The following is a 12596-nucleotide window of genomic DNA, read 5'->3' as shown; positions in this document are numbered from 1 at the left end:
AAATGAAGTATTGGTATAATATTAAAAAAAAAAATCCTCATTTTATATAAAACAAATTAAATATCATTGATTATACAATACAAAATTAAGATATATATCATTATTTTTAAAAAACGATAATGGATGAATTTTATAAGAATATTTCGCAACAATACGGTATAATAAAATATCTTAATGATAAAGTTCCTTTCCCGAGGAAATTTAAAATGATTCCTTTCTGAAATTGAATCCAAACTGATCACACTTGTAACGTAAAATTTTTGCCAACTGTGGTGGACCACAATAAAAGATCGTTACTTTGCCTTTTTTCTGATCCTGAAGATGTTTGAACACCTTATCCCAATTTGGTCGGCCAGCATTCGTCCGTGTCTTCAAACCTGTTATAAGATCCCGTTTTTCCTGAAAGATTATCCTCATGGAATAATACAATTCTTCATTGCAAGATCATCATTTTATTTATTATTATTTCTGAGTCATAAAATCTTGAAGAAAAATTTTTTTCATAGAAGAAACAAAAAATGAAATTTATTATTTGTACCATTTGATGAACCAAATCCATAGCCAATTGTAAAGTTACAGCTTTCATGTCACTTTTTTGTAAAGCACTGGTAATATACATATGCATCTCAAGAAAACGTTCCATGGCGTCACCTAATTCTGCTTGTTCCATTTCCAATTGAGATAATAAATTTACAAACCATTCGAAGGATCGTTGATCTCTGTTGATCCAAAAGAAATCAACCTGAAAAAAATGTTAAATATTGTATTTATATATTAATTACTAATTATTTTATATATATTAATATTATTATTAATATATTATGTATTTGTATTACATAAAAATTTTATTGATATATATAATGAACAAATATATTAAATGAAGAATTGAAATTTTAAATAAACATTTCATTTATGTACATTTCATTTTTCTAATAGCAAATAAATATCTCTTTCTATATATAAAATTAAACGTATAAATTTTATTATTAAATAAAAATTTATATATATGCCTTTCGAAGATGCATCACAGTAGGAGGAATTTCACTAGCCCACGAGAATTTGCAATTTGGACAAGTGTGTCTAGCTTTCCAATAACGATGCATGATAGACTGTAATATGGAAGCAAAAGGTGTGACTCCGATTCCAGTTGCAATTAAAACTGCATGTTGAGCTTGGAATATATGGCTTGAAGGAGCTCCGTATGGTCCATCCAAGAAAATCTAAATAAATTGTTTATTAATCTAAATATTATTTTTTATTAATTAGATTATTAAATAAAATTATTCTTAAATAATAAAATAAGAAATGATCAAAAGAAATTCATATCATGATTTCAAAATAAAAATTTCACATTTATTTAAACACCACCTCCAATGGTTTTCCAACAGTATAGTTCACTGAATGAGAAATTGAGTCAAACTCAATATCGTTATGGTTCTTTTTTGAATTTTCTTCGAATTTCATTTGCAATCTACCCTCCTCTGCTGCCGATTGAATCGTGCTTAAATTATTGGACTGTTTTCTTCTGTATTCTTGTATTGCTATTTAATCAAAAACAAAATTCGATTAATTTGAAAAAATTATATGCAGAAAAGTGTTTCACATTTTTATTTTTAAAAATTTATAAATTTTTTAAACTTACTATTTTTATCGCCTGATTCTAATTCATATTTTTCTAGACTTGGAGTCTTGAAAGCAATTATAGTGGGTTTATTCCTCATGTATCGAAAACTTTGCGCCAATCCTTTATTCTGAGGACTTGAATAGACCTCGTTTAAAGATTTCAAACGTGCATCGCGTATCTGACGTTCGTTGAAATTTCTCTCTGATTCTGATCTTGTATAATCACGAAGTCTGTCGAACAAATATACAATGGAATGTTATAAAATTATTCTACTAAATAATTAGAAAAATAATATTACATTCTAATACAAATATAATACAATATATATGAAATTATAAATAATTTATAATTAAATTACGCAATTAATCGATCATTTTTCTTTTTCTCTGGTAGCATGTCAGGTACAGATACAGATTTCTCCAAAGGCATCTTGCTAACGAGCAATGAATGAAGCTTCCGGTTATTTGATATTTTTTTAACATCCGTTATACCTGTACATGTACAGAAATTTATCAGGGAATCAAACATAAAATGCTGTAAAAGATAGAATAATTTAATAATAATTTAAAAAGCGAAGAAACTTAAAAATACCAATTTTGGGACTCAAGTAATTTTGAATAAATTTGAATAAATTACCAATTGCAGACTGAGGCGATTGTATTTTTTCATCATCAGAAACAAACACAGGATTATCAAAACTACGATGATTCCTACTTGGAATGAGTGAAAGAAATTTCTCATTCACTTTTCCATTCATGGACCTGGAATTGACAAAAAAAAATGTGAGACTAATAGATTATTACATACTATTCAATCTTTCTTTCATCTACAAATATTTCATCTATAAATATTGAATAAAATATCATTTGAATTAAAATTCTATGTATGTTCAATTTTATTCATATGATAGTAAATTATACTTTTATTTCGTAAATTAATATTCTGTAAATTGATTAAAATGAATTATGATGAATGAATTAATTATTACGTTATCGCATACGAAACTCACACTGATTCAGAAACATTTGGATTACTGCGATTCTCAATTGGAAATATATTATCCCTTTGAAGTTTCATCTGCTCCTTTTCAAAGTATGAGTAAAGACTATTGGTCCACTCACCCACTGCTCGAATGTGAAGCCATATATAATCTATTAAAATAAAAAATAAAATAAAAATAAAATAAAAAAAACGTTTGAAATATTATTCTAGCTCGAAATTTTCTGAAAATAAAAAATTTTCTTTTTTTTTCGTGTATTTTTAATTACGAGCTTATTATTAACATTAATAAATTAATTATTTGAACCTTCTTGTTCTGGAGCGCTGCTAATAGTGAATGGATGCCATTCGTAACGAGCTATGACAGGAATATTCACGAAGACGTAATCACCAGGATGAAAAACGAAATGTGGAGGCCTCTTGATAACCAAATGCGTGACTTTCGATGGTAGAAGAAGACCTGAGCTTATGTACGTTTTTCCTAATTGTGAACGAGACCAGGCAATTCTACGTATTCTTTCCAATAAATATATTGAGCCTGGTCCTATGAACCATTTCCAAAAATTCGGTGCATGTAATATGACTAATATCCAGTATGGTATGTACAACAAATGTGACCAGTAAAATACCTGTAAAATATTAATAAATTAGAGAATTAAGAAAATTTAAAAACAAAGATAAATAACAAGATATAATTCTAAAATATTTTAAAACATTGACAAACAGAAGATTAAATTTAACGTGCAAATTGTCAAAGTGTATGTATTTTTTTCTTGATACAATACTAATTGCAATTGGCGACAATTAAAAATTAAAAATTACTTATAACCTCGAAACATCCACCACGTCGAACAAACGGCATCGAACATATCATTATTACGAGAAAAAGGATGATAAGAATGAATCCAGTTGGATTTGCATAGCCTCCTACGAGACCAAACAGAGCAGGTCGACTCGTCAATAACCACTCGGATAATGTATAATTATTGTGATTAAGAATTTTGTCATAGACAACAATAGTACCTGGAAAATATTGAATCTTGAGAAAGATTTAAAAGAAAAGAGAAATCTTTGCCTTTATCTTCTATGCTTCGTACCAAAATTAAGAAGATGCATCAACGTGTGAGTTATGCTGAAGACACAGATTAAACCTCCAGTCACTTTGTGCAGATAAATATGTTGATCCAATGGCAATACAGAATTGAAACCGTGAGTTCGTAGAAAGGTGATGCACTGACGCAACATAAGAACCAGGATGAAGCTGCAGTTGAAATTCAAGCACTGGCCTGTATTAAAAATATATCTTCTTCTGATTATACATCTTCATTAATATTACATCTGCTACAACTTGCAATTGCATGCAACGCAATCTCTTTAATTCATATATAAAATTTTTATATAAATTCATTTAATTCAACTTGTATAAAATGATCTTTACCACAGGCACGAGCAAGCATAACATAACCATTGGACTTTCTGTACTCGTAGAGTCTCGACACGAATAAAGACACATTGATCAGGATAAAGATCGAGATGAAAACGATGTAAACGTAATTGTTCTTCATGTATGGCTTCGTCAATTGATAAGGATGCAACGAAGCGAGGAATTGCAAACGTGATTTTCTCTTCGATTCTGGTTTTGGTGGTACTAGCCATCGATCGATACTAGGTTAAAATAAATAAATAAATATTTCCTAATTAATAGCATGAGAGCGTAACGATGAAATATTATCCACCTGATTGAAAGATTCTCTAAAAGTCCTTCGTGTTTCTCTAATTGTTTCTTCAAAGCTTCGAAAGTAATGGCGCCTCGATTAGACTGATCAGCATCGTCGAACAAAGCCATGGTTAATTCCTCGATTTGTTCCTCGCTAAATCGTATTCCATTTTCCTCCAAACAAGCTCTCATCACGTGTTCCAACTCGCGAAGTTGTATCAATCCATCGCCTTTCCATATAAAATAAATACATTTTGAATAAATTTTTAATTGGGATAATAATAAAAAACAATAATTTTGATCAATCATTTCAAATGTTATTTTTATACCATCAATATCGTAAACCTTGAACAGGAATTTTATCTTGTCGTCAGGGCTTTTCCCTGCAAACTGATGCATAGCATCGACGAACTCCTGGAGAGATATAGTTCCAGAATTATCCTTGTCGAAAATTTGGAACACTCTGTCGGTGAAGAACGGCTGAGGAAGTAATATTTTTTTTTTATTAAAATTTTAGGATATTTTAAAGATAAGATTCATTCAAAGTTTGATTCAAACTTCAAAAGAGGAAATAAAACTGATATTGCAAATTCGAAAATGAAAAATACTTATGCCTTCTGCCTACGTTCTTCGAAGTGACGATTTTGTTGAATTCTTCGCGCCTAATTTCCTTCTCGTTGCCCACCGTCTGTTTGAAGATCTTTTCCAACCATTCCAGACTTCGCTTGTCGAATCCAGCGAGCGGCCTTTGAAATTTTACGAAAGATTAACGAATATCTATCAGATATCTTATAAACTTTATTTAAAAAAAAACAATAAGAATTGTTAATTCATTCTATTTGCATCATAGTAAAGAAAAATGAAGAATAAAATAAACACAAGCAACATTATTATCTAAGTAGCTAGAATTAGAACAATGCAGACGTATCTTTGATATGAAATATAAGTAGTATAGGTACATTCTAATCAGACGTGAAGCATACACGAAATAGATTTATAGAATAGCATCATTATTAGAATAGCATCATTATTATTATTAAGTTTGGATTTTTTTTAATAAAATGACTTGAAAAATCCTAAAAATATCATATATCTATTTCTTATTTATTTCAAGGAAAAGAACAAGACAGAATAATCCTTATTCGAAGCATATCAAATTCATCACTAACAAATTAAAATGTTTTATCTAGTATTTTTTTTTTTTTGTTTATTTTTCAAGATATTATTGCCATGTGTCATAAAGGAAGTATATATATACATTTATGTTTGAAATGTTAAATGGAACATTTTAATAAAGGAATTAAAGGAAAGTTGCGCACCACTGATATTACCTATTGTTTTGATTTGTCAATGATACAGTTTTAGAGGTGAAATACATAAAAAAATAACGAAACAATGGAAGTGTGAGTTGGCAACAAGCAGAGTGGAAAAGAATTTTGAAATATTCTGTCGGCAGTCAATATTATTGAAGACACGTGTATAGATCTTTGCCATTTTTACTTTATAAGCTTAAAGTGAACAGTTCCTTCTATTCTTTTAATAATATTTAATTTATATCAAAATCAAGATTGTTTTATTTTACTATCGTTTTTAATATTTTAATATTATGTGTTTAATCATGAAAGTGGATTAAAATGCAAGAATACAAGAACAACAGAACTTTGAGAAGATGAATCTCTGCAGAAGTAATTAATCACAACTTGAAACTATTTTAAGTGATTTAAATATTTCTCCACTTTGGAGGAAAAAGTTCGATAAAAGAGTAATCGAGGAATAATTGCATGTACAATATTCTTCTCAAAAAGAACGAAACATTAAAGAACAATTGAAATTATCAAATTTTTGTCCAAAAATAAATTTAAAGATAAATTTATCAAAAAAAAAATTCAAAAAGTACAATTAGACAATTAACAAAATAATCCTGCTGTGTTCTCCAAAAAATATTTTGAGATTGTTACATGAAAATATATGATATTCAATGGAATCGAAGTAAGTAAAAATTATTATTCATACTATTTATAGAATTAATGTCAAAAAATTAATATTCGATATAAATGAAATTGAAAAAATTGATTTTAAAATTTTGATGGCGTACGTACACGATAATCGACATTTTGTTACGAAAACATCAATATTTCTTCACTGAATTTCACGTATTAGATTTTGTGTGAATATAAAAAAAATCTGTACCGTATTTTTTCGATATGATCGTAGAAAGTATCCACGTTGAATTTAACTTGAGAAGAAAGAAGAATATAATTGTCATCGATTTCGAATATTTTTTCAAAATATAAATATAAATGTTTAAAATGTTTAAAATGATAGAAGAGAAATATTTATCAAAATGGAAGAGAAAAAAAAGAGAGATACTCTGGATATGGAAAAAATAAAAAGTAGAAAATGCAGGTAATTTTTTCGAAGTATTCAAAATATTTGGAGTAAAAGAAAGAAGAAGAAGAAGAATGTCAGATGAAGAATAGAGAAAAGGAAGAAAAAGAGATAAGATAAAGAAAAATTATCAAAAATGAAACGAACAAATTTTCTTTCTTTCTTTTCGATTTATCTTTTCCAAGAATAATAGAACAAGCAGAATATCCCTTTTACGATTTTATAAATTTAATAGTAATACGTAGACATTTGTAGATTGATTTTCTGTTTCTAGTCAATCTCTATTAAGAATCGTAAAGAAACGATTTGAAAGTTTTCATCTTCGCAATTGACAAGGCAAACAATGCTGTATCGAAAAATATCACGAAAATGAATTAAGTGATATCCAAAAATGGAGAAATAATTCGAAATGTAGATTCTTTAATTAACAAGAATAAATAATGCGACATTGAAAAATAGAAATTAGGAGAAATATCCATGAAAAAAAGTAATAAAACATAATGGACAATTAACAACCAGCGCAATTTAAAAGATTCAAAGCATCTTTTTTGACTTCGAAGAAGATCCCCAAGCTATCATCGAGAACTTGATGACAATTTTTCGAAAACAAGACATCAACATTATAGATAAGAATCCTTAACATTATAAATCTGTAAGTTTTTATACATATTTTATGCATCTTCATTTTTAATTTTATTTTCAGATAATTATTATTTACAGATGTTACGTTATATTAATGATTGTAATGATGAACTCAACAAGTATCTAGAAATCAAAAAGATATTCGATACAAACATTTTTCTATGACAATGATTTATACGTTATATATGTTATTATTCTAAACGCTAACTAGACTTTTTAATATTTAATTTTTTGACATTTAAAACAACATGTGATTTTAAATATAAATTTGAGAAACACGAAAGATGAAAATCTTCGAGAATAAAGACAAAATTCAATGGAAAATAAATGGAATTTTCTTCATAAATTAGAAATCTATTCTGTAATTATTAATTCCTCATATCGTTCTTATAAAAATTGAAAAAGTCGCAAAATAATCATTTATAAATAAAAATAAATTAAATTGTTATTAGATAAAATTGCAATATCAAAATCACCTTGTATCGCTGATGTTCGAAAGAAATTCCATGATTTGAAAGGATGTGATGTATCCCAAATTTTCTTCATCGATTCGTCGAAATAATTTATCTACAATCTGTAACATGCAAGAAACGAATGATTAAAAATTGTAATAATAATCGTATATGATTGTAAATTTAAAGTGAACATTAATGAATCTTTTTTATAATTTAAAAAAAAATAATATAATTAATATATCGAATTACCTCTTTGGTAGAAAATATTTGTTGAAATTTCTCAAAAGTTACTGGATTATCACAGCATATGGAATATGCAACATTCTCGAATTGAATGATGAGATCATTTGATTTTTCATTTCTATTAAAATAAAATAATTTATTTTAACGTAGCGTTTATTTATAAATTTTTAAAATAATCATAAGATATTAATTAATTCTTACTTCAATCTTCCCTTTAAAAATTCGATCCATTCATCTTGCGTTAATATTTTGTCTCCATTTCGATCGAATAACGAGAATAACTTTTCCATCAATGTCTGAAATTTATTTAATTCTTACAATTAGAAGAAAAACATTAAAATCGATAATTTATTTAAAAAAAGACCAAAATATTTTAAAATTTAAAATATCTAAATTTTAAATACTCAAAATTCATCCATTTAAATATGAATAATATTTGAACTTAAATAACCCAAAATTCCAAATAATCAAAATTTGTAATAATAATATTTCGATCAAAATTAAATGATTTAATATTTCGAGTATTCGAAATTTAGATATCCATAAATCTTAACAATAATAATCATCACTAATAATTTTAATAATATTATTAATAATACGAAATATCTTCTCTATCAGTAATCGTGAGAATTAGCAACGCATTAAACGATCTCTTGTCTCATTTCTGACTCGAAAGAAACGAATTATCATCGAAAAGAAATTAATCAATCACAAGTACGACGAAACAACGAGCTGGACGTGCTCGACATGCTGGAGGCGTGAAGGCTGATTGGCCGAGGGCAATCGGCCACCTTGATCGAAATCTCTACCCGATCTCGATGAATCTTGCCGTTTCCTTTCGATCCTCAGGGTATCCTTCTTCCTCGAACAATAATCCTTCGATATTATATATTAAATCATTCCTCTTCTCGACAACGATTTGCTTTTAATGAAAACACAATCATTCTCTTGTCTTGATTCCCATCATTTTCTCGCCGTTACTGTTTTCAATTGAGTTGTTCTATGAATTCTTTTTTTTTTTTTTTGGATCAAATCATTGATTATTGATTATTTTTTTCGGATTTCGATCTGTTTGAAATGATAAAGACGTTGTATCGCGATTATTTACAAAATATTTTCAGATATATTCGAATATATTAAGCAGAAATACATTTGTGAGTAAAAATTGTTTTTGAATTTTCAATATTTGTATATTTTGTTTAAATAAAAATATCTGCAATTATAATATTCATATTCTGATACAAATATAACGTAATGTTCATGTATTATATACGAATAAATGTAAATAGGACGAAAATATTGTATACAAATATCTCGAGTGAAAAAAGAAAGGAACACTGCTTTGGCCTTGACCTTTTTAATAAAGATTAATATAGAATAAGATATTTCATTCATTGGAAACGGAATTAAAATGAAATTCTTTCATATATTTCCAATAGTGACAGTTTTAGAGGAATTATATAATCGCGTTTTATTAATTTACATAACGAAGACATTGTTGAAACAAAAATAAAATATAAACAGACAAATAGAATAAAGAGGGAAAAAAAAGCAAAATTTCAATAAAAATATTCCAATATTTTAATAAATTTTTAATGAACTTATAAATAATAATAATAATAATAATGAACAAATAAATAATAATTTTAAGCAAAAGAATTAATTTTTTTCCTCGTTTAAATAATATTTATTTATTAATTTACATAAATGACAAAAATAAAAATTTTAATAAGTATATCCCTCTTTAATTATTTGATTATTGAAAACAAAAATATTCACCGAATCTTGTAAAAGTTGTTTAAACGCTTCTCTGTTGTAACGAGCCACGCCATTCACCCCAATTATATGAGAACATTCTTCCAATGTAGTCGCTCTTCTTCTTTCAACTAAACAGTCTTTTTCCATACAGCTATCTTCATTTTCCATTTTTTTTTAATCTTCCTCAAAACTTCTATTATAATTAACAAATAATTCCTTCGATCATTAAAAAGAAAAAGAAACTAATATCACTAAAACAATTCACAAAAAGTTCATTTTAATTGTAAAAAAATATTCACTTCAAATTTCTTCATCGAACTCTTAATATTTTGAAGAAAATTAACGAATCAAATATACTTTCACATAAACTTATTTATTCTTTCTAAATATTCGTAATAGAAATTTCTTTATTAACAACTCAAGGAAAATTTTTCTCGAAAAAAAAAATGATAATTCCTCAGCTTCTAAAACAATATAAAATTTTAATTAATTAATCGTTATTTGATGTTGAATTAATTAATACTTTTATTAATTCAAGAAAGAATAACAGACTATTACGATCACAGTGTTTACAACACGATAAACGAATCGATCCAATCGGCCGACAGATCCAAACTAACGAACGAAAATCGTTGATATCGATGAATCCTGTGAAATCCCCATCGCTTCAGATTCAGAATTCTCAGAGGAGAGGGATGCCTTTCGATTTCAATAAAGACCATACGTTCAAATACAAAGAAACAGACGGACATATGTTACAATACAAACAAACCAACCTTTCACTTCTTCATGAGTCATCGCTTCTTTTTTTGGTCCCTTCCATTTTTTTTTCGATTCGCTTTCTTTTTCTGCTTTCCATCTTCTCCCTTTTCTGTTTTATTCTAACATCTCTCTTCTTTTCCTTATTAAATATCGATTGCATGAAAATCAGAATCAATTAAATTAAATGAGATCATCTACATTTTATTATCTCTTTATTATTTCATAAAAAAAATCTCACAGAAAAGACAGAAAAAATTATTAACATAAGTAATTCCGACATAAATAAAAATTCATAAATAAATTCTTCTTTCGATGTATGTTTACAAAACGTTCAAACTTTTGATCATTATTAATAATTCAATAAATCTTAACTAATAATCTAACGAATATCAAAATAAAAAAATAATCATTGAAATCGCGTGCGCAGCCAATTAGCTCATCTTATTTGCTATAAAATTTATAATTGTATCAAGGATACGATTATGAATAATATAGTAAATAATAATGATTTTCCAGGTCTCACCGCGTGGAGGTTGCTGCGAACTGGAGACCCACCCTATCCACGATCCCATCCACCCTCCTTTACGCAAAAATTTATTTAAAATCAATAATAAATAAATCTTCCTTTTGATATAAATTTGCAAAACGTTCAGATCCTTCGATCGTTGTGCAAAACAAACAGCAAAAGGAATTCTAAAGAAACCGGCGCGGAAGACTAAACGTGAAGATAAAATTAAAATTAAAAGATTTTCTATCAATATTTTACATTTCCATCGGTAGGAAAATGAAAAATGATCGATAGTAAAAAGCGTGCGCAAAAAAAAAAAGAAAAAAAATAAGCAAAATAAGCATCCCAAAAAGCGTTACACCATTTTACCCATCTACAGTGTCTACTTTTCTACAATACACTACTTTATTTAATAAACCCTTGATCGTGCATGCACTTAATTCTAAATACGTTTTCTTTAATCAGTATCATACAATCTTCTGTTCCTGTAACAAGAAATCCTGAAACAAATTTAAATAAAAAATATAACATTAACATTTTACTTATTCTAAAAGTTCTTTTCGTATTTCCTATCTATATAAGCATTCAAACATTTTGTTTCTAACTCTGCCTATTGAACATCTAACAAATTCTCTTCATATCAACATTCATACTCATTGAAGACACACAATTTTCAAAAAAATTTATGAAATGACATGAAACCACAAGAGGAGATCAGTACATACTAATGATGGTTAGTGAACAAAGTCACTAATGCAAAATCAAGTATCAAGTACTTGTTTATAGTGAGGAAATTGAGGAATTAAGGATGGCAAAATGATCATATTGCCTTGAAAAATAGGGAATATTTGTTTGGAAAACGAATCAGAGTGGGAAAAGCGAGGTTGCTTTTTTTAATAATAAAAAGAAGAAGAAGAAAAGAACATCGTTTATAAATCCCATTTATCAAAAAGCTAAATGTTTCGTCTATGATCTACCCTCTACCTAATATAAAACGAATTGATGATGATGAAGTAATCCGTACCATTGAAAGCTGAAGAAAATTCCTGAAACAGATTATGAACAGAATTAGTGAACAACAGAATTAGTGAAATAACAACAATAATAAAGGTAATTAATTTATAGCAAATGAGGATCACACATTATTTCGTATCTATTTTTTCTTGTTTATTTTCTTCAATTCATACCTGTAACAAACTCAATTATTGGATTAGTAATTAAAAAATAATTTACATCTAGGAATAAAAAAAATATTAAATAAAAAAAAAAAATCAAATTATCAAAATGTTGTTAAGCAATTCATGATTTTAAATGAAAGATATTCATCGATAAAAAAAACATTTTAAATAAAAACATTTTTTAACAATAAACAAATGCTCTTAATAAGGGGGATGCTGAAAAGAGAAAAACGACAAAAAGGTAACCAGAAGGGTTACCAAAATAATTATCCACTCAATGTAAATCCGAACAAACCGTGAGTGGAATTTTTTTTATTTCGCA

The 12596-nt window shown here is 27.3% G+C and overlaps 1 protein-coding gene and 1 long non-coding RNA gene across 22 annotated transcripts in view; one reads left to right on the top strand and one right to left on the bottom strand.

Annotated features, from left to right (window-relative positions):
- Positions 1–11158, bottom strand: part of LOC108004147 (NADPH oxidase 5) — a 29226-nt gene extending 18068 nt beyond the window's left edge. For 4 of the 21 annotated variants that reach the window (XR_009832568.1, XR_009832569.1, XR_009832567.1 and 1 more), the window contains exons 1-21: positions 10603–11158; positions 10379–10525; positions 9848–10290; positions 8270–8364; positions 8075–8186; positions 7847–7944; positions 4966–5086; positions 4670–4820; positions 4360–4570; positions 4062–4288; positions 3721–3909; positions 3453–3646; positions 2931–3252; positions 2634–2775; positions 2261–2385; positions 1983–2115; positions 1643–1854; positions 1369–1541; positions 1011–1220; positions 539–742; positions 298–399 (exon numbers count right to left, since the gene is read on the bottom strand). Coding sequence is in view for 17 of the 21 variants with exons in the window: in XM_062084392.1 (XP_061940376.1) it covers positions 298–399; positions 539–742; positions 1011–1220; positions 1369–1541; positions 1643–1854; positions 1983–2115; positions 2261–2385; positions 2634–2775; positions 2931–3252; positions 3453–3646; positions 3721–3909; positions 4062–4288; positions 4360–4570; positions 4670–4820; positions 4966–5086; positions 7847–7944; positions 8075–8186; positions 8270–8364; positions 9848–9994 (3168 nt within the window). In the remaining 4 variants the exon portion in view is untranslated. Of the gene's footprint in view, positions 1–21; positions 400–538; positions 743–1010; positions 1221–1368; positions 1542–1642; positions 1855–1982; positions 2116–2260; positions 2386–2633; positions 2776–2930; positions 3253–3452; positions 3647–3720; positions 3910–4061; positions 4289–4359; positions 4571–4669; positions 4821–4948; positions 5087–7846; positions 7945–8074; positions 8187–8269; positions 8365–8877; positions 10526–10602 lie in introns of those variants that run through there. The other 17 variants (XR_009832566.1, XM_062084382.1, XM_062084390.1 and 14 more) reach the window with 15 other exon arrangements.
- On the top strand, positions 5813–7853 carry LOC133667251 (uncharacterized). The gene is made up of 3 exons (XR_009832573.1): positions 5813–6329; positions 6555–7380; positions 7449–7853. It is a non-coding gene; the product is annotated as an uncharacterized LOC133667251 (long non-coding RNA).
- Positions 11159–12596: the final 1438 nt, after the last annotated feature.

This window comes from Apis cerana, linkage group LG14, assembly GCF_029169275.1.
Source record: "Apis cerana isolate GH-2021 linkage group LG14, AcerK_1.0, whole genome shotgun sequence".
Lineage (NCBI taxonomy): Eukaryota > Metazoa > Arthropoda > Insecta > Hymenoptera > Apidae > Apis > Apis cerana.
Note: the sequence above shows the minus strand (reverse complement) of the source record. Positions and strands in the feature narration are given on the sequence as shown.